Source organism: Eleutherodactylus coqui, chromosome 9 (assembly GCF_035609145.1).
Source record: "Eleutherodactylus coqui strain aEleCoq1 chromosome 9, aEleCoq1.hap1, whole genome shotgun sequence".
Classification (NCBI taxonomy): Eukaryota; Metazoa; Chordata; class Amphibia; order Anura; family Eleutherodactylidae; genus Eleutherodactylus; species Eleutherodactylus coqui.
In genome coordinates, this window is record NC_089845.1 from 42,252,510 (window position 1) to 42,278,057 (window position 25,548).

Sequence of the window (25,548 nt, forward strand, 5' to 3'; positions counted from 1 at the left end):
CTTTGGATAAGGGGAATGGTAATACTCAGTTATCAATGTTAACACAGAATGGTGGTGTTAGTATAGACTCAGTGTGGCAGTGTTCCAGTGGGGAAAGGGGAGGCCCAAGTGTAAGAGGAGTGAACGATACTTCACTCCCCTCTAACCAAACGGCAGCAGCTCTCGGACCTTCTGTCAGGCAAGGCAGGGGGACACAAAGGAGGACAGAGCCGTATGCCAGAATCAGGTGCATGGCAGAAGAATTTACATGCATGAAGCACCAGAAAGTTAGAACACCATGAGCCCTGAAGTGTCAAGCTCCACCCACTAGAGAACCAGCCCAAATCTTCTTGAAGCACTTCAGGCACCCGTTAAGATGGAATTTTCCGTTGCGCCACAGTGATAAAGCCCCCGGACCACTCAAGTGAGCAGAGGTGCCACCTTAGAGATGCTAAAGGTTGATAAAAGCAGCAGTGGAGAAATGTGACAGACGGAGAAGGGATTGCTGACTGAGGAGCCCAGCAGAACAAAAGGGAACTTGAGGTGATTTGGGTGCAAGGTTGTTCTTGAAGAGGGATCCCACAGTTTTGAGTGGAGAAGAACTGACCAATGGTGTCCAGGATATGGAGAGAGGAGAGCTATGAGTTCAACTGCAATGAGTTGTAAGTGAGGTCGATTTCATAAAAAATTCTAAGCATGCACACTACTAGAGACTAAGAGGTTAGTCAGCAGGGACAGACAGCAGTGGCTGTTCAGATGGCTTTTACTCCGATATAAACTAAGAAAGATATACTACCGTAACAGGAATCAAGCCTGAAAAACTCAGAGTTGTTGATACTAAAGTTTCTTTTCAATTCGATAAACACACCACATATTACAGTGTGTTACTAGTGGGCAATGTCATTGTCAAACAAAATTTGGTGAAGATCCATCCAGTGGGCGCACATTTTGTAACTACTACTCCACTTTTAAGGATAAAGGTTGCATCTGTGAGCAAAAATCATCCGGCTGACCACCAGTAAGTGTGGAAACAATGGAGTGGGTCCGTGCAAGTTTCACATGAAGTCCTCAGAAATCCACTGCACTGTTTGGCCACTGCACAGCAGTATTAGTTGGGTGCTGCATGGGACTAACATTTCTGCAATGTATGATTGGGATGTTTGCAATCTGTCAATAATGTAGCTGTGTAGTGTGTAGCTGTGTCTTTCTCTTTATCCCTGTTTTTTCCTATTCGTCCATTTAAATGACCTTTCACGCGGGCAGAATTACGCCGCAGGACACAGCAGTGGAATTCCACACCACAATCCACAGGTGTAAGGGCTCCTGCAGATGAGCGTAGGCACAGATACACCCGAGATAGCGCTACAAATGTGCGCTGTGAAAGAAGTGCTATCGCGCACGTATTGCCGCTTTTTATTGTACTTTTCTGCACTACACACCCGCGCCGTGATTTAACAGGCTAAGCAGCCTAATAAGTCCCCGGTGTTATCAATTTCCCTATGAAATTATGCAGTTCAGTGCGCAATTTCGCGAGGATCATGTGCCCCAATAGACTTTTATGGGGCCTTTGGTGCGCAAATGCAGACAAAATAAGACCATGTTGTGTATTTTTTTTGCGCAATTCCTTCAGGAAAGTAACAATCCTCCGCCGCGCCTGTCAGTTATCAATGGGGAGACCTTGCATCGTATCACATTGCACTGATGTGCACAAAGTACGTGGTGCAATGCTGCCGCCAGCCCCATTTAAAACAATGGGCGATGCGAGGGCATGCCCAGAGATAGCGCGATTTGTTTGCCACATCGCATCACGGGGCCGAAAAAATAAAAAAATCACTCATGTGCAAAAGAATGGGGTTCATATTTGTGCGCCTCGCAACGTACAATGTATGACAACGACCTTACTGTGGATTTTGATGCCAAAGTTCAGGCAGGTTTTATTCCATTTTTAATTACGTATCAAAATCTGCAGGTAGCCTGCAGATACGCGGCTTGTGGTGCGCCATTCCTTGTGAAAGGTCCCTAAAGCTTTCAAAATAGTGGGAGCCGCCCCTACCATGTCTCCCCAGGGGCCTGCTTTGTTCAAAACAATACCGCCATACATTTAAAATAGGATTTGGTATTTTTATAGACTTAAGGAAGCAAATAAAGTAGCGTTCTTTATTCATTTTACTCTCGTTGACATTTTAACCACTGAGGACTGTGATTTCTACTGATGCCCCCCTGCCTATTAGGCCTTCAGCTATTATTGCCTATTTGGACTTTACATTGAAACATCAAGTATGAAATAGAAGTGAAGTGTCTGAGTCAGAATTGTGTAGGCGGCTGCGCATAGTTTACTGAATGCCCTCCGCACTGAACTATCCATAGGTGAGGAAAACAAGTTTAATTGGCTGTTGGATGCCAGAAGCCTCCGACTATTCAAACCCGCAGTGCATCGGGGAATAGACACAAGTGTCAGTCTGCATGACAGTTTTCCCAAACCTTTCATGTGTGGACTCTCATTTCTCTCTCCCACATCATCTAATCTCCTTTGTCTCCAATGATGCTTTTAAGCTGCTCCTCTGAAGTGTAGACACAAGGCATCTCCTGTGACATTTGTGCTCAGTGCTAACGGGGGAAACATGACGACACTATTTTATGAATACAGATTAAGTTTATGGAAGTTCTAGAGAATTCAGAATTCTGCTCATATGCATTGGATAAAGGGAAATAACTATGCTGAGTAGATATGAGCGAGCGTACTCGCTAAGGCAGTGCCTTATGCGAGTACCTGCCCACTCGTCTCAAAAGATTTGGGTGCCGGCGTGGGGCGGGGAGGAACGGAGGGGGGGGGGGATCTCTCTCTCACTCCCCCCCCCCCCCGCGCTCACTCCCGCAACTCACCGCTCACCCCCTGCCGGAACCCAAATCTTTTGAGACGAGCGGGCAGGTACTCGCATAAGGCACTACTCGCTCAAGTAGTTTGCCTTAGCGAGTACGCTCGCTCATCTCTAATGCTGAGGTTTACTAATCAGATGCAGACAACATACTGATTGATACACAATATGTATTTGGACAAATATATGCTTCCGTAACAAAGATTTGATTTGGTGTAACTGACTTGTATGTCCAAATGGGAAGCTGGAACAATGCCTCTACAGCACCACCTATTGGAAGGCAGCATTCCTGCAAGTTGATGTCTCTTTGACTTTTTAACAAACCTTGTAACAAGGACTGGGAATTATGAGCCAAAGCCAACCATACACAGACAGCTGTTTCAGGCTATTTGCCCATCATAGGCGTGCAGTAGATTTCTGGCTTGGCTAATGAGAGGCCTATAGATGTGGGTCTGGAAGATGTGGGGCAATCATCCCAAAACAGCTGCCTGTGCATGGTTATTCTGGCTTTGGCTCATAATTGTAAGTCATTGTTATAAGGTTTGGTAAAAGGTCTGACATTGATTTACAGGAATGCTGCCTTCCAATAGGTGGTGCTGGTGAGGCTTTGTTCTATCTTCTCATTAGCATATATCCCAGAGGAGCATGGATGACCTTATAAGTCTTATACCTTCTAGGTGCTCTCCCTAAAGAGAAACAATACCCTTCCCGATCTACCTCTATGGGCCTCTTACTAGCCAAGCCTACTGCACACTGATGATGGGCAAACACCCTGAAACAGCTTTCTGTGCATGGTTGGCTTTGCTACAAGGCTTGTTAAAAGGTCTGACATTTACATGCAGGAATGCCATCTTCCAACAGGTAGAGCCATTGTTCCATTTTCTATTTATCCCTTAGAGGAGCATGGATGGTCTTATAAGTCTCCTCACATCTTCCAAGTGCTCTCCCTAAGGAGAACTGGTATCCTTCCTGACTTGTATATCCTAATATCATAGTATATCATCTCCAGTATTGCAGTCACTTTATGCTATAATTCTTTTCGATATCGCAGTGAAGTCAAGTTTACCCAAATATTATCTAATTAAAGGAAGTTTGCACTGCTAACTGCTAAGTAGGCAAGCACTATGCAGACAGGCATGACCCTACTTCACTTTGACATGAAAGTGCAGACAGATAGGGAGTATCAGCACTTACAGACGCTGCACATTGCATATAAATTAGTTGCAATCGGTCTGACTGGTGGTCTTGCAACTTATATTGGTCCAAGCTGTCTGCTGTTTGTTTCTTCACAGCCAGAGGCGGAACTTGAAGCTTCTGGGCCCCAATGCAAAATCTGTAACAGGACCATCAACTATAATGCTTTATTCATAGTACTGGGCTCCCTATATGGAGAAGAAAGACCTTGTGGGCCTCCTAAGGCTCCTGGGCCTGGGTACAACCGCATCCCCCATAGTTAAGCCAGTGGTCACAGCCCCTCCCTTGATTTATTATCGAAGTCTACAGCCCCAGTATACCGAGAATGGCATGACAAGGGCCAGATGGTTAGATGACTAGGTCGGAGCAGGGGCGTAACTATAGAGGATGCAGGGGATGCAGTTGCACCCGGGCTCAGGAGCCTTAGGGGGCCCATAAGGCCTCTCTTCTCCATATAGGGAGCCCAGTACTCTGAATAAAGCATTATAGTTGGGGGCCCTGTTACAGGGTTTGCATTGGGGCCCAGGAGCTTCAAGTTACACCTCTGGGTCAGATCATCTACAAAATAGCAGTTCTTGCAGGCAGTGGTTAGTAGCTACCAAAGGTGTTCCAAGGAATGACAACTAGTGAACCAGTGATGGGTCATGGGTGCCTAATTCTCACTGATGTGCATGGGAAGCAAAGGCTAGTCTGTTTGGCATGAGGCCACAGAAGATCTACTTGTAGCAAAAACTGCTGAACGAGCCAATCCTGGCTCTGATAGAAAGAACACGCAATACACTACAGTTTGCTGCGTAGCCATAGACCACTTGGAGTACCCATGTTGACCCCTGTCCACCAACAAAAGCACTTGCAATAGGCACATGATTATCATAACTAATCCATGAATTAATGGCAGAAGCTGGCTTAGTCTGATGAATTTAGGTTTTCTTTAACATCATGAGGACAGCCACATGCCTGTCTGTTAGCTGGTAAAGAGGTGGCACCAAGGTGCCCTATGGAACAAGGGCAAGCTGCCAGAGACAACCGACATCCCTTTGCGTTATGCCCTAATGGCAATTGCCTCTTCTAGCAGGAGGTGACCCTAACAGACTGCCAAAAGTGTCCAGCAATGGTTTGAAAACCATGGCAAAGACTTGAATGTGTTGATTTAGTCTCCAAATTTTCGAGATCTCAATCCACTTGAGAACCTGTAGGATGTGCTGGAAAAACAAGTCTAATCTTGGAGTTCCCAACTTCCAATTTATAGGACTTACAGGATCTGCCAAAATGTTGCTGCCAGATACCATATAATACCTTCAGAGTCCTTGTGGGGTCCGTGCCTTGATGATTTGGAGCCAAGGAGGACCTACATGATATTAAGCATATGGTTGTAATATTATGCCTGACTGCTCTATATAAGCTAATTTAAGATAGACAGCTAGAACTATAGCGGTCTGTGTCCTAAGTAACAGTGAATAATATTGATAAATACACTGTACTTGAAATACTTAGTGATTTATGGTGGTTTCACATCTACATCAGGAGTTCAGTTTTCCTGCTCCGTTCAGGAGACAGGAAAGGGGAATCCGCATGGCCTAATGGATCCATCTTATGATGGAACCGAACAGACCCCATTGACTATAATGGGATGTTTGGTTCCCGCTCAGCTACCTGACTTGTCTTCCGGTATGTTCTGCTGGATCTGCGACGGAACCACCAACCAGATGTGAAAGTGGCCTAATAAGGCTGCCTGTCCATGGGCGTTTTTGCATTGCGTCCCTTGCAGCGAAAATCCGTCCGTAGTGATTCTCCGCTCGCGGGCGGCAAATCGCAGCATGCTTCAAATTGACGCGATTCTCCATGGTGAGTCAGATGGGCTCACCACAGAGATCCGTCTGCTGGCTCCTGCTCCCGGGCGGCAGCTCCTGCGGCGAGATCTGCTGCGGGATATCGCAACGCCCGTGGACAGGCAGCCTTAGTGTATTATACAGGATTGTTTATAAAAACACCAATTCAAAAAGTACAACAAATTGAATGAACACGGATTCTCTGTCACAAACTCCCCGGCTCTGCTTTTATCATTGCTTCCCACAGATAACTCGGTTTCATGTGCCTGCATTTAACACAATCAAGATCAAACGTCTGTAAGAAGAGGTGTCTGCAGCAAAGTGAACAACAGATATACATTTTGTAAGATATTGGGAACATGTTATTTGGAGCCATTTTTCTGATATTTAGTAAAATGCTTTTAACCCGCCTCAATGGGACATTCTGTGCTGTAGATTACACAACATTCCAGACACTCAGAGAAAAGTATAATAAAACTTTTGTTGGGTTCACATCATGTTTTCGCGGCCTATTGAAATGTCCTTTTTTATCCTCTAAAGATACTTTATTGTACAGGGAGCTTTTAAGAACAGCAGAGTGTTATTTTTTTGATTGATCAGTTTCATCAGTCTGCAGCCGATTACAAAGGATTAGCATTTTCTTTAATTTATAATTGTTAGTTTATTGCAGAAAAAAATAAAGGACTTCAAACCAGACAGCACGGCGGGACGTCTATTCTGCAGCGTCCTGTTCCTATAGACTAGCATCGCAAAAAAATAACTCATCTGTCAGGATTAGAGATGAGCGAGCATGCTCGTTAAGGCGATTTACTCGAGAGAGTATCGCCTTTATTGAGCAACTGCTGGCTCGTCCCTGAAGATTCGGGGGGGGGGGGGGGGGGGGCGCAGGGGAGCGGGGTGGAGAGTGAGAGAGATCTCTCTCTCCCGATCCCCTCCGCAACCTCCCAAATCTTCAGGGACGAGCCAGCAGTTACTCAATAATGGGCTGCCTCTGATTGGTCACAGCCCTCAGCCAATCAGAGGCAGCTCTCACTCACCCATTCATGAATGGGTGAGTGAGTGCTGCCTCTGATTGGTTGAGCACTATGGCCAATCAGAGGCAGCTCTCAGCTATTGAATGACAGTCTCAGATTGGCTGAGGGCTGTGGCCAGTCAGAGGCAGTCCATTCAGCAGGTGGGGATTTTAAATTCCCGCCTGCTGAATACTACAGAAAGCAGTTCAGATGAAGAGCCAGCTGGACACGGCGGATCTCCGGCAGCTGCAAAAAGGTGAGTAAATATTTTTTTATTTTTTACACTTTTTTGGATTGTTTTCAGGGAAGGGCTTATATTTGAAGCCTTTCCCTGAAAATGAATACAGTGCTTGCCGGCAGCCCATTGCTTTCAATGGAGCCGGCTCCATTGACTTCAATGGGAGAACATCGTTCTTCTCTGCCACAGCTGTTACAGCTGTGGCAAAGGAGAATGATCTTTAGTATATGTTCTCAATGGGGTCGGCGCTGCTGCCGCCGGCCCCATTGAGCACGTATACTAAAACAACGATTTGCGCAGAACGCAGTTACATGCGTTTTGCGAATTGCTGTTATATAATATTCTCGGCACATCCGCATACAAAACGACCATGTGACCGATCCCATTGCAAAGCATTGGGTATATATATCTGCAGATCGCAAGCGCATCTGCAAATCGGGCAAAAAAACGCCCGTGTGACTGAGCCTAATTCCGTCCCGCGTAAATGCACCCTTGTACTGTGCTGAGCGACTAACCTCTGAAGGGCGCGTCTTGCTGCTTTCCCATTCCGAGCATTTGATTCAAACCCAAGGAGAATGAAGTGCTTTCCATCTGCAGCGGAGAATATCCTGACAGATTTCCCTTGTTGTCAAGGCTGCATGCGATGCAATTCAAAGCAACTAATACATCTTTATGGAGTTTTCTATTTTAGGTGCCTCGTCATCAGCAGACTCCTACTCGCACCATTTTAGAGGTCAGCGCACAGCAGAACTGCGCCGCTCATGAATTAAATATTTAATGGAGGCAACATAACCTTTGTTACATTCATTAAATAACATTCATTTCCAGGAAGAGAATTGAAAACTATATGGGATAGAGGTGAGAGAGTGAATGAAGGGACCGACCGGGAGGAATAACAGGAATGAAAAGAATTCAAGATATGTCTTTAATTATGTGTTTGGGCTTAAAATTCTGTAAAATTATCAAAGAATTATTTTATACCTTTTTTTACGTTATAATGGTAGAGCTAAACAGCATCAGCTGAATGTAGTGAGTGAATACAAACCTGCAGACTGCCAAAAGATATTGGACACCACAAATCTACTAGCCGGAAGTTCAATAACTTCTTTCCAATGTGCGTATTGTGTTTGCCAAAAAAATATACATCATGTTCTATTTTCTGCGTAGTGCAATAGCCCATTGAAATTAATGGAGTTGTGCAAATTCGCCAAGGATACACAGGAAGGGCTTATTCATGCGTACGTATATCGGGCGGGTTTTCACGCCCAGCCAATATACGGTGTCCCTTTCTGCAGGAAGAGGAGGCGGGCCGGGCCAAGAGCAATGCACTGAGCTTCCGCCCCCTCTCTGCCCCTTGCCACTGTTTACAATAGGAGGGTTGGGACGGGGGTGGAGCTAAGTTCCGCCCTGCTCACTCCCATTGCAAAAAGTAGCGAAGACCGGAGAGGGTGCGGGAGCTCAGTGCACTGCTCCCGGCCTGCCTCCTCCCCCTGCAGAGAGGGACAGCGTATATCGGCCGGGCATGAAAACTCGGCCGATATACGGACGTGTGAATAAGCCCGAAACCTGCAGATAAGGAGGGGTGGATATGAGATTATTTGAGGGTATGTATTAGAGAGATCACGTGACTATCTCTCCTCATACAATGTGGGTGCTGTATTATTACAGCCCACCCCTGGCAGCTCCAATCGGCTGCGTGGTGAATCAGTACGGTTTACCCTTTAAATGCCGCTGTCAGTTCTGACAACGGCATTTAAATCCCCCGAATGATGTTCGGGGGTCCCATACGGCACCCTAGTGATGAGATCGCAGGGAGCTGTGGGGGTGTCATGGCAGCCAAGGGCCTGCTGAAAAGTCCCAGATTTGTCTTGGCAGATGCCTATCCAACCGTCCCCGTGGGGTGGCTTGATAGACTGTCTGTCAGATTGCAGTTTGATGTAATGTTATGGCATTACATCATACTGCAGGAGCGATCAAAGCATCGCATGTTGTGGTCCCTTATGGGGACTAAAAAGAGATGTAAAAATAAGAACAATAAAGTTTTACTAATTGTTGAAAAAAAAAGTAACAAAAGTTAAAACAAATAAAACGTTTAGCCATATTTACAATAAAAGAATCTAAACTATCAAACAAAAATATATATTTGATATCGCTATGTTTGTAAAAGTCCATTCTATCAAAGTAATGCCTTATTTACCCCGCACAATCAACGTCGTCTGAAAAAAAAAGAAAGAATGCCAGACATTCACTTTTTTAGTCACTCTGTCTCCAACAAAAAAAAGCAACAAAAAGTCGTATGTATTTCAAAATGGTACCAATGGGAACTACAGGAGGTCCCTCAAAAAAAGTAGATGGAAAAATGAAAAAAAGTTATTGCTGCAGAAAATGGAGTCAGAAAATAATTTCCAAAAATAAAAAGGCTTTGAAAAAAATATAAGTACAGCAAAAAAACAAAGCAAAAACAACCTATAAGTTGGATATCATAGCAATCGTACTGACTAGAGATGAGCGAGCGTACTCGGTTCGGGTGTTTTTGGACTCGAGCGCCGGTTTTTCCAAGTAACTGACTACTCGGACGAAAAGATTCGGGAGGCGCCGGGGGTTGCAGAGGGGAGTGTGTGTGTGTATGGGGGAGGGGGGTAAGAGAGAGAGTGCTACCCCCACTGCTACCCCCCACTCCACCACGCCGCCCCCCGAATCTTTTCGTCCGAGTAGTCAGTTACTCGGAAAAAGCTGTGCTCGAGTCCAAAAACACCTGAACCGAGTACATTCGCTCATCTCTAGTACTGACCCGTAGAATAAAGTTACCATGTCATTTTTGTTGCAGTTTGTGCGCCATAGAAACAGGATGCACCGAAAGATGGCGGAATGTTGTTTTTTTCTTCATCTTCCTCCATTAATAATTTACTGAAAAACATTTTTAAAAATTCTATGGTACATTAAATAGTACCACTGAAAAATACAACTCGTCCGTCAAAAAACAAGCCCTCATACAGCGACGTCAATGGATAAATAAAGGAGTTACGATTTTTAAAAAAACAAAAGTGAAAAAAAAAAAGGGCGGGTTCACACGAGCGTGTTTCTGCGCGTACTTAGGTGCATACATACGTACGCACCTAGGTACGAGCAAAAACATGCGTGAACACAGCTGCATGCTTGTTGTCAATGGAGCCGCGGCTCTACCGGACCCCTGCATTCTTCCATAAGCCCTTGCCTGAAAAGCCATTTAAAAAAGTGTATTAAAAAAAAAATCAATACTCCCCACCCTTCAGCTGCCGGGGCTCAGCCGCGAATTCTGGCGCTGTCCCCGGCTCTGTAGTTCTGAGCTATCAGCAGCTGGGGATTTCAAATCCCTGCCTGCTGGTAGCTCTGATTGTCACTGGCTGAGCAGTTCAGCCAATCACAATCAGAGCTACCAGCAGGCGGGGATTTTAAATTCCTGCATGCTGATAGCTGAGATCTACAGGGCCGTGGACAGCGACAGAAGTCGCCGCTGAGCCCCGGCAGCCGTCAATGGCTTTTCAGGGAAGGGCTTCATAGTTTAAAAAAAAAAAAATTAAATACTCACCTGCTGGGTCTTAGCCGGGACTTCTGGCGTTGTCCCCTGGCTCTGTAGTTCTGAACTATCAGCAACCGGGGATTTAAAATCCCCGCCTGCTGGTAGCTCTAATTGTGATTGGCTGAGCACTCTAGCCAATCACAATCAGAGCTACCAGCAGGCGGGGATTTTAAATCCCCGGCTGCTGATAGCTCAAAACAGCAGTGCAGAGCCTGCTGGTCGCTCTGATTGTGATTGGCTGAAGTGTTGGCAGCAGCCGCAGCTCCATTGAAAACAAGGCGCGCATTCCCTGTGGTGCACGCATGTCCTATCTTTACAGGCACGCACCAACAGAGTACGGACATATGAACACACCATAGGGAATGTAATGTTGCAAACACGCTCGTGTGAACCCACCCTAAGGGGTTAAGCGTGACTAAACCCAAACAGGAAAAGCCTTATTTGTTGTCCAAAAATCCAAGTAATACAATTACAATATCACACAATTTCAATTCTCAAGTAACTGCTGTATTCCTCCGACTTTGCAGATGTCCGCCACGTTCTAGACTTCATTGGTGAAGACTTCCAGGACACGGTTGGGTAGTTCTGCTGCACTATAATTACAATAATTACCACGTAGCCATGAAACCTCCCACTGCAGATATTAAATATATTTATTGTGAGTAATTTTCCATTTCAATAAAATAGATTTTAAATGTATTGTATAAAAGAATTAGCATTTTCAATAATTTACTATTATTTACATTAGAATGTGCGGTTGGGACACAGAGCGGAGAAAAACGTGTTCGCTTTACTCGTAATCCAGCAAATGCGTCTATTCCCATCACAGGTAATTCCATACCGACAAAGTCCGATACCACCGAGTTATAAGGTCTTCCGTGGATCTCCACTCCATGCAGATGCGGTAAGTGTAACATACGCTGATGCTGGTTCCCATCTCACCTACATTTGGCGCATTCTTCACATACGGATGTCTGTAGTATCCCAATATACATACTCAACCAACTGAACCCTTCTGTATAGTCTTATGTCGTCCCCCGATACACATACAAGTCTACCCCCAAAACACCTAGTACACGTTCAGCTCTCGAAGAACATCCGGAGATATGGCTCTTCTTCTGTGGTCATCACATTGTAACAATTGTGCTTTGGAGGCCTCAGTTGTCTTCCGTGGCAGTGATACAAATGAAACGATACCCATGTATTGTTCTTGGTCTCTAGATCCTCGATGTTCGTACATCAAGTCAACGGGATGAATATGCGCTAAACTAGGAAAACCCAATGTTCATGCGGCAACAGGCAAGGTGAGTATTGTTATGTGGATGATAAGAACAAGCAATGTTCTTCTACCTCCTGTTCACATTACCGTGTACATCTCCTGGCCCTCCCCTTGCTGAGGTCTGTGTGCTAATTGCTAAGAGCATTGCATTTTAGAGTTTATAAAAGGCCACAGGGATAGCAGCACTCAAAGAGATATCACCTTCATGGTAAATAAACCCTCGCAGGTTCTCCATAGCTTCAGTCTAAAATGTCTGTTTCAAATGGAACCAGATGGTAGTAGGACAAGTTTGTAACATAAGCTGTTGGGTCATCAGTATCCTCCACCTCTGGGGGAAAGTCTGTTCCATTTCCAAATCTATGAGAAAGAACAAAACAGAAAGTAAATCAGGCTGGAAAGGCTGGAAATCACAATCAAAGACATGGAATCCACTACAGGGGTGCGTTAAAGTTATAAACTACAAATTAAGATTTTGGGGGTTCACTCCTGTACTTTACTTGCACTTTATGATTGCTACCCACGATGCCTGTTAGGAGAAACCTGCTGTGAGTAACAGAATCACTGAATGACAAAATTTATCTAGGAATATTATTTTTCAGATTATTTGTTTATTGGCTTTTATTGCAAATTATTCCATAATTGCAAGCAGTGAATTTATTACAGGGGTGTCATTAAAAGCCCATTTACATGCAACCATTATCGCTCAAAAAAAGCCATAGTTTGAGCAATAATCGTAGTGTGTAAATGCTCCCATCTATCACTCTTCGCTGAACGATGATTTTTAGGTGAGCATGAAATCCACCGTTCAGCCAGAAAGTAGATAACACAGACTGCATGCTGTTTGCTGTTCATGGTGCTGTATTCTCCACTGGAGCTGCTGATTACATTGTCTTCAGCACAAAGCCCAGCGGCAGAACAAAGGAGACCACCTGCTGTTCTCTGCATACAGCTCCGGAGGCTCATTTACATGCAAATGACAGTGATAAGCTGCTAATGGACATTAGTGTCCATTAGCAGTTTATGCAAAACAATCGCTCAAAACTTATCTTTTGAACAATTATCTTTGCGTGTAAATGGACCTTAAGGCAACTTCTTTGTATGAATGTCATACAGGAGTGTCTAATCTACTGCAAGATTCTCCTCTGTTGTCTCTACCAATGTTCTTGCACCCATCCAACTCTGCTGCCGGCTTATCCCCCTCTCCAGTCTGCCAATCCCTTCATTGGCTGCCTATTACCCAGAGGATCCAGTTCAAGTTATCATCAATGACATACAAGGCCGTCCACAACATGTCCATACATCTGACTGCTTCTCCTATCATCATCTCCAAGATATCTCCCATGTATCACCTATACTCTGGAACTACCTCAACACATCAGACTCTTTACCACCTCGGAAAGCTTCAAGAGGAACCACAAAACCCTTCTACAGACAAGCCTGCAGCCTACCATAACCCTGCTGCCATTACAAGATGAAGACCTTCTACCCTATCCTATTCTCTCCTCTCCCTTCTCCTGTATACTGTAAGGGACCTTTTACATGGGATTTTTCCAGCCCAGTTGCCCAACTGGTTGTCAAAGCAATAATTGTTCCTATGCTTTTACACAGGAACGATCATCGCTCAATGAATGGTGGTGGAGTGAGTCGGGATCATTTTGGGCCACCTCCATTCACAGTAAGCAGGTAGTCATTCAAAAGGAAATGACTGTCTGTTTATGAGGGACAATCCAACATTCAGTTTTCTGCATGCAGACCGTTCGGGTCCAGAGACCAACGGTCAGGCCGGGACACACTTCTGCATTCCATACGTGAAACGGAAGGTGCAGAAGACAGTGTGGTCGGCCTATCAGACTTGGACCAACAGATTATTTATGAGGGATATATTTACCTTCTCCTTTGCCTGCAGTGTATTACATATTATGCAATATCTTCATCACACATGTTCATAACCCTGTATAGGTGAATTTCAGGTTTCTGTGGATGATAAGGGTGCAGCAGGCTCAGAGGATACTCTACCATAAGGGAATGTGAGCATTATGTAAATACTGCAGAGGATCAAAAGCCTGGGACATAGTTCAACCTTGTGAAGGAAGAGAATGATACACGTCATGGACTGAAAAATTGACTTTTTTGTATATGCCACGTTTCGAGGCATGTCGCCTCTTCCTCTGGAAGAGGGTGCAAGGGACAGATTTCTGGGCCGAGCCCTACAGCACACAGGACAGTAGAAACAACATCTTTTACACGGGCAGCCGAGATATCAGGGTGATGACACCGACACTGAGAAACTTGACTTGTATCATTCTTTTCTTTCACAAGGTCGCTGAACATCCTAGCCATTGAAGCACACAACCCCATTCATCTTTATCACCCACAGACCAGAGAACTCTCCTGACCTTCACCTACACAGCGCTATGAAAACACATTCATGGATCCTCTTGTGAGCCCATGCAATTCTAAAAATTCACTAAAACATTCTCCAGCTGTTATTTGCAGCTCTCAAACAAATGAGCCATGGACACAGAACTAGAATTGTTGACACGTACAGCATAGAGGTCATTGATAAGTGCTTAAGATAGAAGTATGTTCAGTTGGCCAAGTGGAAGCTGTAATCAAGGAGAGATGTCGGGAATAAGAGGCCAACCACACGGTCTTCTGCACTATCCGTTTCAGGCATGTAAAGCAAATGTGTGTCCCGGCCTGACCGTTGGTCTCCTGACCCGAATTGGGGCATCATACGCGAGTTCAGGTCCGGAGACCAACGGTCATGCCGGGACTCAACTTCTACACTCCATGCGTGAAACTGATGGTGCAGAAGACAGTGTGGTTGGGCTCTTGCACTTGTACCAACGCACTATATATGAAGGATGTATTTACCTTCTCTTTTGTCTGCAGTGTATTACACATTATGCAATATCTTCATCACACTGTCTCCTACAGCATAAATTCATCTGGAAAGAACAAACAGCTCGGCTCTTCCTGCTGACTTGGAAGTAGAGAGTTGTTTGTAAAAGGGAAGCCCCATTTTCGCTGCTTAATTGAGAGAAGGAATAAATATAGAACTATGTGTATAACTGCAGAGAATCCATGTGGGCCGTGTTAAAAATATCAGATGTCTCCATTTATCACCATAGAGGTTGTCATGAGAACAATCTGAAGAATCGGGACGACCTACTTGTCAGCCTGGAATTTAGATGTGATTATCTTTATAAGAGATCTTTAAACAATACTTCGGTGCCAGATTTTTATCTAAACTGCGTTTCAAGAGGTAAATGGCATGAAGAAGTATTACTTATGAATAGAGATGAGCGAGTATACTCGCTAAAGGCAATTGCTCGAGCGAGCATTGCCCTTAGCGAGAACTTGCCCGCACGTGACTGAAGGTTCGGGTGCCGGCAGCGGGCACGGAGCTACGGGGGAGAGCGGGGCGGAACGGAGGGAAGATCTCTCTCTCCCTCTCTCCCCCCCTGCTCCCTCCTGCTGACTGCCGCTACTCACCGCTCCCCCGCGCCGGCACCCGAACCTTCCGTCTCGAGCGGGCAGGTACTCGCTAAAACCAATGCTCGCTCGAGCAATTGCCTTTAGCGAGTATACTCGCTCATCTCTACTTATGAACACCATCGATGTAATGTGCAGTCTGGGAATTCTTCAATCATCACACAGCGCTTTACCCGCAGTACCACCTTTTTTCATTGAAGTCACCCTACAGGAAAACAATGTGGTCGCATCTATATTTTACCCAAATTTATTGGTAGTACTAAAAATTCTTGGTTCTGAAGTCACAGTTGATACAGTGGCTGCCCTTTCCCCTTCTGACTGCAGTTTGTACTTTATGACAATCTATAGTTTGCAAAAACGCTTTAGACCGATTACATAAACTCAGCTAATCTGTGTCATGGCTTACTGGCCGTGTCGGATTAGGACGTTACGGAGTCAGCCTCCAGCCCAAGTGATCTACAGGCGGGCAAATGTTGTTTCATTTTAACACTGGACACCAACATGAGCACTTCTGTGGATAGACTGATTGGCACATTTATTCTGGATCCTCCTTATGGAGGACGCCGGTTATACTTCTTGTCTGTAGAGGTTTCTGGTCAAGTTGGCGGCTCCTGTCCTGCTCCATTGTCAGATAAGTCTGTTTGGTGTAAGGGCTCCTGTTCATGGACGGATTTGCACTGTAGAATCGCTGTGGGAGCTGCATCATCGGCAAATCGACGGTGCAGCGTCCTCTGTACTGTGCATGCGTGCCGGAGCGCAGGCCGGCACATTTGTTGTGCGGGGAAGAAGACGTGGGACAGGTACGCGAGGGTCACCAGCTGGGTAGCAGGACAAACTCCGCTGTGGGATTCCGCATGCCGGGTCTGTCCCGCCTGTGAACAGGCAGACGAAAGGATATCTTGGCGTGGGGAGGGTGTGGCCTGCATGGGGACGAAGATGGATTCTTCCTTCTGAGCCCTGCTGGGTTCTCTCCTTCTCCACAGAAATTTCAGCTTACCTGTGGGCATGTCATTCTCCTAAACCATCACATTTGTCCATGGAACTTCGTGATGCTCTGCATAAAGACTTCCAAACTTAAACACCTCACCAAATTTTTCACCACTAGCAGTTCCAGTCAAAACTTCCATGCTGAGGCCTACAGCTCTTTCTCGCTTGGCAACTTGCAAGACGGCAAGGAAATTCAACGCAACTTCCTACAAAGCTCACCAGGCTCTTCGCCAAAGCTCGTTCAACAATGCAGTCCTCCAGTTACGTCAGGCCTGATGAGTGAACAAAAGGCCTATTTCTCTTCTTGCAGCCCTACAAACTTGGCTAAGATGGCACCCAAGCATATGGCACAGGCCTCACATGTGGCTTCGGTCTCTTCACCCTCAGAAAGCCCTGAAAAGCAGAGACCTAGACTGGAGGACTCTCTACCAGCTCAAAAGCTTAAAAAGATCCATAATTTCCACTCAGGCAAACCTATTATATGCGGAGACTTCAACATTGTCCCTGACAGAGATTTAGACTCAACGGGTCATAGCGATAGGACTTCTCCCTCCTTGGCTTCATAAAGAGGCCCTATACAACACCTTTCACTGCCTAAATGTCTCTTCCAGGAAATGTATGTTTTATTCCACTCAGCACAAATCTCTTTCACAAATAGGCCCATTTAGACACAAAATTATCGCTCAAAAGATGTCTTTTGAGCGATAATCGTTGTGCTATTTACAGCTTGTCTTCTGCATCCAACTGTTCCTCGCTTGTCTTCTGCATCCTCTGCTCGGAGCAGAGCTCTCGGCTCTATAACAGCCCGCTTGTCTTCTGCATCCAGCTGTTCTCTGCTCGGAGCGCCCGGCTGTTATACAGCCAAGCCCTCCGAGCGGGGTATGGAGAACAGAGCTGGACCGCTCTGTTCTTCATACCCAGCCTGTCATCAGGGAGCGGGATACAGCTGAAACAATAGTATCAGCTGTATCCCGCTGTGAATCCCTGATAAGACTCATGTTTGTTTTTCAACAGCTGAAAGACAACGATGAGCGACGGCTTAACGAAAACCGCACGATGTCAGTGCACTTATATACAACGATTATTGCTCAAAAGATGGCTTTTGAGCAAATTTTGAGCGATAATCGTTGTGTGTAAATGGGCCTAATTGACAGAGTGACACTTCACTCGATAACCTCCTCATCAATTGGCACCTCTACCTGGTCTGATCATACCGCTATTTCTTTAACTGCATCTTGAGACATTCCACTAAATAATGTTAGGTCCTGGAGAAATAATGTCTTCCTTATGAAAATTCCCCACTATAAAAAAATTGAGAAACTTACAGAATATTTCCTACCTAATGACGAGCCCGAGACTGACTCTATCGATTTGGAATGCTCACAAAACTTTCATACGGGGCATTTTTATCTAAACTAGCTCACAACATAAGAAACTAAAACAATCCTGTATTAGATACCTCCATGTGCAAATTAACAAAACAGGACTTGAGTTGCAGGTCCTTCCCTCCAATTCTGGCCGTAATCAACGTCTTAGTCTGCGTAAGAAGCTTAGAAAGTTGCTTTTAGAAGAATGTGAAAAGATTTAAAATTCTTTCGTGCCTCATTTTATGCCTCTTATAATAAACCCTCCAAATGAATGGTGACTACAGTCAAACATGGACAGCCGAAAGCATCCAGGAGTTCAGTTACCAAGATCATTCATCCAATACATATTATGGATGAATTTCAGCGACTTCTACTCTAAACTGTAGAATTTGAAAGACGACCTTTCGACGTCTTAACCTACAAATTCTCTGATTAATGATTTTCTCCCAAAAAAAATCAAGCCCACCACTATTCCCCCAGATCGCCTTACATAGATAAATGCCCCCATTCTCACTTCAAAAGTTTCAAAAGTAATTAATTCTTTGAGGTACCACGAATCTCCGATGGATTCGCTAACAAGTACTACAAATTATTTGATCCCATTACTTCTCCGTATCTAGCTAAAACTCTTAACACAGCAGATTCTCATGGTTGTTTGCTAGACAAAATGCGCCACGCAACCTTAGTTACAATCCCCAAACTGGGTAAATCATTAGACCCCCCAGCTAATTTCAGACCAACATCCCTGCTCAACTGTGATACTAAAAGATATTCTAAACTGTTAGCACAAAGACGTCTAGTGGTGCTCCCGATTTAATTCACAATGACCAAGTGGGGTTTATGAGGGGGGAGACGAGCCCCAGATGCCACCAGATTATTTTCAGAGCAGGACACTCTCACTTGCCTTCCCTGTTTCTTGCTTTGGATGCGGAGAAGGCATTCGACAGAATCCATTCGGGCTTCGCTTTTTCTACTCTCCATAAATTCAGCTTACACGGCAATATCAAGCTCTATACTGTGCCCCCTCGGCTACGGTGCTGGTGGATGTGATTTTTTTCGAATTCCTTTCTAATCACTCATGGTACGCGGCAAGGATGTCCCCTGTCTGCTCTAATATTTTCCTTAATAATAGAGCCTCTCGCAGAAATGATCAGATCAAGCTCCAATGTTAAAGGGATTGTGGCTGGTCCTAGGCAGCATAAAATAAGCCTGTTTGCGGATGATGTGCTACTGATTCTTACAGACCCCCATTCATTCTTTAGGAGAAGCATATAACTCTGTTTCACTTTAGCCAAATCTCTTTTTATAAACTTAATATTAGTAAATCATTAATTGTTGGCATTAATATTCCAGAAGAACTTAAAAAATCCATTCAGCTTGAATCTTCCTTTCTTTGGCAACAAGACAATATTCCGTACTTGGGGATTAAGCTATGCTTTCCTCTACTAAATCTCGTTTCTATAAACTTCCTGCCTCTGTTGACTTCTATTCAAATAGAATTAAATCATCTCTTAAACGAAGAGATCTCCTGGTTAGGTCGTGTTGTACTGTACAAGATGCTAATTCTTCCCAAAATCCTCTAGTATTTCCGCACAATCACTGTCCCCATTCCCCATTCAATAATTAGAAAATTTCAAATACAACTTTCAAATTTTATATGGAACCAAAAAAATTAAGGATTGCTTCATCTATTTTTTACCTTCAACACAAACAGGGAGTGTTGTGGCTTGTCAGTCGCGACAGCGTCTTGGCATGGTGGCCTCAATGCAGGCCAAGTCCTGTCGCCTTGTTATGCAGGACAAGGGTTAATGTACCATGTGCAGAGACTGCTGGGTGCTGTTAGATGTGTGGTTCTCTAATTGCTCTGCCAGTCCTCAGGTGTGGAGTAGCTTTATATTCTCACCCCTTCCTTTGCTTAATGCTGCTTATTCTGCTCCATAGAGGAGCAGTGGAGAGTTGAGCTCCTCTGTGCTGGGTGTACTGCTACTTCCAGATAAGTTGCTGTGGTTTACTTTCAGTTGTATTTTCTGTTTTCATTTCTGTATAGCTTTACTGTTCGGTTCATCTCTCCAGGGGTCTCTATAGGATCAATCAGGGCCCAGGAAAAAGACTGTGGGGCCACTTCCTTTGAGGCGATTACTCCGCTTCTAAGCAGGGACCTTTTACCCCCCTGCTAGGTTAGGGCCTGGCTTCCTTCTCCCTGGAGTTCAGAATAGCGTGGTGTACGTCTCTTATGCCATGCTGAGTATAGTACTCTGGTGTTGCACAGGCTTTACATACTGGTTTTCGTACTCCTGTTGTGGTGCGCACTGTTCTACAGTGCATAGTATTATCAACTGCAGTGGTTGTGAACGTCAGCCTGCGTCCGTGCTGAGTATGGTGCTTGTGTGCCACACGGACGTGATAGGGAGGACTAGAAGTACCAAATTTATGTTCCTACTATTAAGCTACAGCTCTTAATCAATTAAAAACTGGGACTCCTATTCCTCAGACTCCAGTTGGCCTTCTACAGAATTGTACTTAAACAACAATAGGCCATTAAAACCACTTCCATATGCACACGCGATGACCTGCTCAAATGTAAAGGCTTGTACTCTCCCTTCTCCGGGACACTTTTACCCCCTATGTTGGCTATTACCCAGGCTTGAAATTTTTGTCTTTGGGGAAGGATTCAGGGCTTGGAGGGAAGTACTGTAAAAATCCTTTGGAGACTCTTGAGTACTTTGTTCCTGATTTGAGGGTGTCCAGTTGGGTTAAGAAAGGAGCCACTTTTATATCAGATCTTGTTCATACCGGCAGAATTAAGCCTTTTTTTGAAAGCAGTTTGGAATTTGGAATTTCAAGTAGGGATCTTTTTACATTTTTCCAGATTTCTTCCCTTTTAAAAACAATTGACATGTCTGAAGTTACCATCCCTTCAAAACTACATTGTATGACATCCAAAAAACGCTTTAGGCAGTCAATCATTTGTACCTAAGACATACAGTATCATGTCAGGAGCTATGGGCGAATCCAAAAAAGCTCATTTTCTAAATTGGGAGAGAGATGTATCTACTACATTTTATTTAAGCCACTGGTTTTCAGCGATGGAGTGTACTGATAAATCCTCCCTTGGCTCCTCTCTTATAGAGGTTCACTACAAGCTCCTAACTAGATGGTAATTCACTCCAGTCAAAATCACTAAATGTTCCTCAGGTCTAAGAAATTTGTGCTGGAGAAGTTGCAGTTCCTCAGGCTCCATAATCCACATTTATGGAGGTGTCAGGTTTTGACCTAATTTTGGGAAGAAGTACTATCCTTAATTAGGAATGTCAATTTCTAAATACCCAGCTATGGTACTCCTCTTGCTTGACTCCAGCTCTACTCCCCCTCTCCTCTGCTTTTGAAACACACATCGCATCACTGAATCCCTGGATGTGTATTCCCGCCAGAATACTGAGGAAGGGGCGCTGCGTCACCGAACACGTCTATGTATGTTGGTTAAAAGGAAACAAAATAAAAAACAACAGAGGAGTTGAACTAAAATGAACCTAACGTCTTGTGATTCTCTTAAAGAAGGTTGCACCTACACCAACTTTTTAATTCACATCCGAGTCTGTCTTTGCTACAATGTATAAGTCGGAAGTCCAGGCTATTTATGTCTGTGATATTCTATGAAGCCACTGCAAGAAAATGTGGATGCTCAACCACATGCCATGTTATGAAGGTATTCGCCCACGAACAATGCTCTTAAGAGTAGAATACAGCGCCTCAAGGAGGCACCGTACAACAGCGCACGGAGTTCCACAAATATCCGAAAAACAGAGCCGTGTGCCATCGTATGGCGTCCGTACAGCATTTCCCTGTGCATGAAGTGCCGTATACCATGACCAACCCTCGTTATTTTCATATGACCGTATCTCATCCTTCCCAAATCTGATACATTCGTCATTTTTTTCTCTTTTCTTGAATAGTATATAACTAGAATATAACTATCCACACTCCTTAATTGTACTCTTTGTGGGCAGCGGAGTAATCACTTCTCTCCAATCTGCTGCAAACCACTGACATTTCCAGCGGAAGCTTCTAAGATATTTCTGAGCACGTCAGCAGATGAAGAGCCGGAGATCAAAGGAGGAATGGGAACAAAGCGGAGGTTGCCTGGCACAGATAAGATTAGATTCTAATATTCCACCGTGTCACATTGTGAAGATCTCCTCTCTGGCACTTCACAGCGCTTTGTATGGGTTTATATCATTATGCTCAATTATATTTGCCCTTTAATAGGTCTGCTGCCAGTTATCCGGAATGTGAACTGTATTTCTAATCTACCCTACTTATCTGAACTTTCAGCTATATAAACACATGAAGCTTAGAGTAAGGGCCCTTTTGCCCAAAGTGACAAAGAATGTCAATTAGTGCTCGTTTAGATTTATTTTAGCCGGGCTAGAAAACCGCTGGCATGGGGGCAAACATTCGTTACTACCGTGTTTCCCCAAAAATAAGACAGTGTCTTATATTAATTTTTGTTCAAAAAGGTTTAACTTTTTTACATGTATAGCTGCTTGGACACTATTTAAATTGAGTTTTTTAATTAACTGTTAGCAGGGCTTAATTTTGGAGTAGGGCTTATATTTCAAGCATCCTCAAAAAGCCTGAAAAATCATTTTGCATCCTCAAAAATTCTGGAAAATCATGCTATGTCTTATTTTCAGGGTATGTCTTATATTCAGGGAAACTAGGTATGATCGTCATTGGTTGGCTGTACATCCCCCCATTTACACCAGGAGATATACAGCTGACCAGTCGGCATTTTCATGCTCACATCGACGAGCTGATCAGCTGACCAACAAGTGTTTGCTCATTCATTGGATGATCATTTGCACTTTTACAAAACCCGGTGATCGGCAATCGAATGTTCACGCCCCATAATCAGCCGGTGTAGAAGTCCTAAGAGTGATGCATGCCCCGAGGTGAATAGACAGTATTAGGGGTGTTATCGCCTCTTATTATACCTGGTAGACTAATATTTCAGCTGTGTATATAACTGTTTATAGCCTAGTTAGCAAACTTTTCGGATGTGAAGAACAAGTCTTGCCTTGACGTATCCGAGTCTCCAGGGGCCCTAGAGCCCAGGAAACAGGAACAGTGTATTGTCTATAAGATATCTTTATTCCTACTCTGTTACAGATGAATGATGCATTCAGCTCTGTGGCCTATTACTCACACCCTCTCCCGCTTAACATACTGCTGCTGCACTGGCCTTTAACCCCTTAAGGGCCAGGGTGATTTGGTCCTAGGGGACCCGTCACTTTTTAGGGATTTTACCCATACGGTGGTTTTACTGCCCTATTTTCACTGACTTTTTAGTTTTATTCGGGGTAAAAAGCAAAAAAAAAGTTTGTTTTTAAAAAAAAATTTATAGTTATTTAGAAAAAATAGCATATTTACGCTAAAATAAAGTATGGGAATGGGTTTCTCATTTTGTTTTGATATAATTTGTATAGTTTTGCATTACAAGGCACATACGGGCAACGGGTTTGGTTGGCATTGGCGGTGGGTCATTTTCCTTTATATATATATATATTTTTATTTTATTCTGTAATTATTTTTTTTAACTTATTTTTGTAACTATATTTTTTTACCATCTATGACCCCATGATGTCATTTAAGACCTCTAGGGGTCATTCACACTTTTTTACCCTTAAGGTTGTACTTTTTCCCTGTAGTTGGGGCATCCATAGGAGCAGCAGTCATTGGAGCCCCAGTTACAGGGGAAAACATCCCCTTGTAGTGACAATAGTCACTAACAGCCGATCAGGGTCTATTAGGACCCTGCAAGCTCTGCGGTAACAGGGAACAGCCGGTGGTCACATGATCGCTGGGTTGCATAGTGGAAGTAATGCTTCCACTTTCACTCTTTAGTACATAGCGCTCCCGTGTAGAGGCACTCTTACATGTCTGCTCTATGGAATATGGCCGGTCTCTGAAAGTACAGAATTATATCCTTGCATTTAGCCCTCTGCCCCACTCAATTCTAATCTTGACTTTATACATAGCCATCTATATTTGCCCAAGGTTGATTTTAATTAGAGCAGAGACTGCTGTACGATATCTACTCTATGTTCATTTTGTAGGCCTGTGACCCAGGAGAGGTGAGCCCATCAGTGTAGGGTCCCATCTACGTCGCCTGGTCAGTGCAGATGGGGGGGGAGGTCTTATAATTTGACCAAAATGTGTGCCGAGAACCCCAAACTCATATGCATAATAAATATATCACTAATGCAATTCAATATTCACATATTTAATGTTGGCATATTTCTTGGCGCTTGCAATGTGCCGTTATGCCCTGTTGGTATTTTTTTCTTTGCAATATAGCCACTGTAAAGCGCACACTTTGTTGGGGAGCTGTCCCAATTTTGCATTGACTTTCCATATGGGTGATCAACAGTTGACGTTTTCTACAACAGGAAGCACATGGCGCTGCCGCCAGATATTATATTGTTCCATGACAAACCTGTAAGACAAGCAGGATAAAGGGCAGAGGCAAGGAAGTCTATAAATTCTGCGCTATCTCTATACATAAAAGGTCCTGAGGGAGTCATTGTGTGTAGACCGCTGAAATAGATTTTCATTTGTCTTAATGTGATGTAAAAACCAAATAGCCAACAAATAGTATAGCTGTATAGTTATCTCCCTGTCTTACATATCAGGTTGTCACTAAGAACACAAGACTCTACTGTTACGGTATACTACCCATGATACGCCAGCCCAGGTGCCCTAGATCTTACCCACAACCCCTGTCCTTGCCTGCTTGTCTCCACTCCTGGGTAACCCCAGGCGGGCAACATGGCGGCGGTCCCTACTCTAACTAGGGACTGAAAAAGGGACGCTGGCGTTCCTGGATGGAAGGGTAGAATACTGACAGAAAAGGCAGATGTGAGGCAGATGGAAAAACCCGGCAGACAATAGCAAAGTATAGCAGACAAGCTGACAGAGGCAGGAGGCCAACAGAGGCAGACTAGCTAGCACACTGAGGGAAACCAATAACTGGCAGTGATTGCAAGTCTCTGCCCGACCTTTAAACAAAAGCCTCCGCCCAGGGGCTGAGAGAGGGAGGCAGCCAACTCCCAACAGAACATAATAAAAAGGAAGCTCGTGGATGGCAGCTGCACTCACAGGTGCGCGTGCGCCACCAGCACGACACCGGCCAGGCACCCGCGGCCCTGGCAGCCGAACAAGCCAAGGGGACACGCCCCGACCGCGGGACCCTGCACGCCGCCGCCCCGGGAGGACCAGCAACCACCGCATGGTAACATCTACATTTGTATCTGTTCATTGTTAAACTTATGGAAGAGGAGAACAGATTAAAAGGGTTTTCCCATCGTAGAAAGTAATGTCCCATCATTAGGATATTCCATGGCTTCCTGTTTGGAAGGGACAACCACTGATGTCCAACAATCTTCAGAATAAAGGTCTGCAGTGCTGGTTAAAGGGGTTGTACCAAATCAGACTGATCAGTAAGGGTCTCATCGTTGAGATCCCCACTGATCCTGAGAATGAGGGTCCCATGGCCCCCTTTCCTCCTCATTGTGGGCTAACTGCAGCCCCCCACAGAGAAGAGCTTGGATGGAGTGGCGGTCGCACATGCGTGGTGCTGATGGAGACAGCTGAGCGCTTGTGTTTTGGTATTTCTGTCAGCCCTGTTGCATACGTGTGACCGCCACTCTGTTCCATCTACAAGTCACTG

The 25,548-nt window shown here is 44.6% G+C and overlaps 1 protein-coding gene across 1 annotated transcript in view; it reads right to left on the reverse strand.

Moving 5' to 3' along the window:
- Positions 1-11,323: 11,323 nt before the first annotated feature.
- PXDC1 (PX domain containing 1) overlaps positions 11,324-25,548 on the reverse strand; it is a 66,116-nt gene continuing 51,891 nt past the window's right edge. The window contains exon 5 of the mRNA XM_066579284.1: positions 11,324-12,324. Within this exon, the coding sequence (XP_066435381.1) occupies positions 12,207-12,324 (118 nt within the window). The 3' untranslated portion in view covers positions 11,324-12,206. The remainder of the gene's footprint in view (positions 12,325-25,548) is intronic.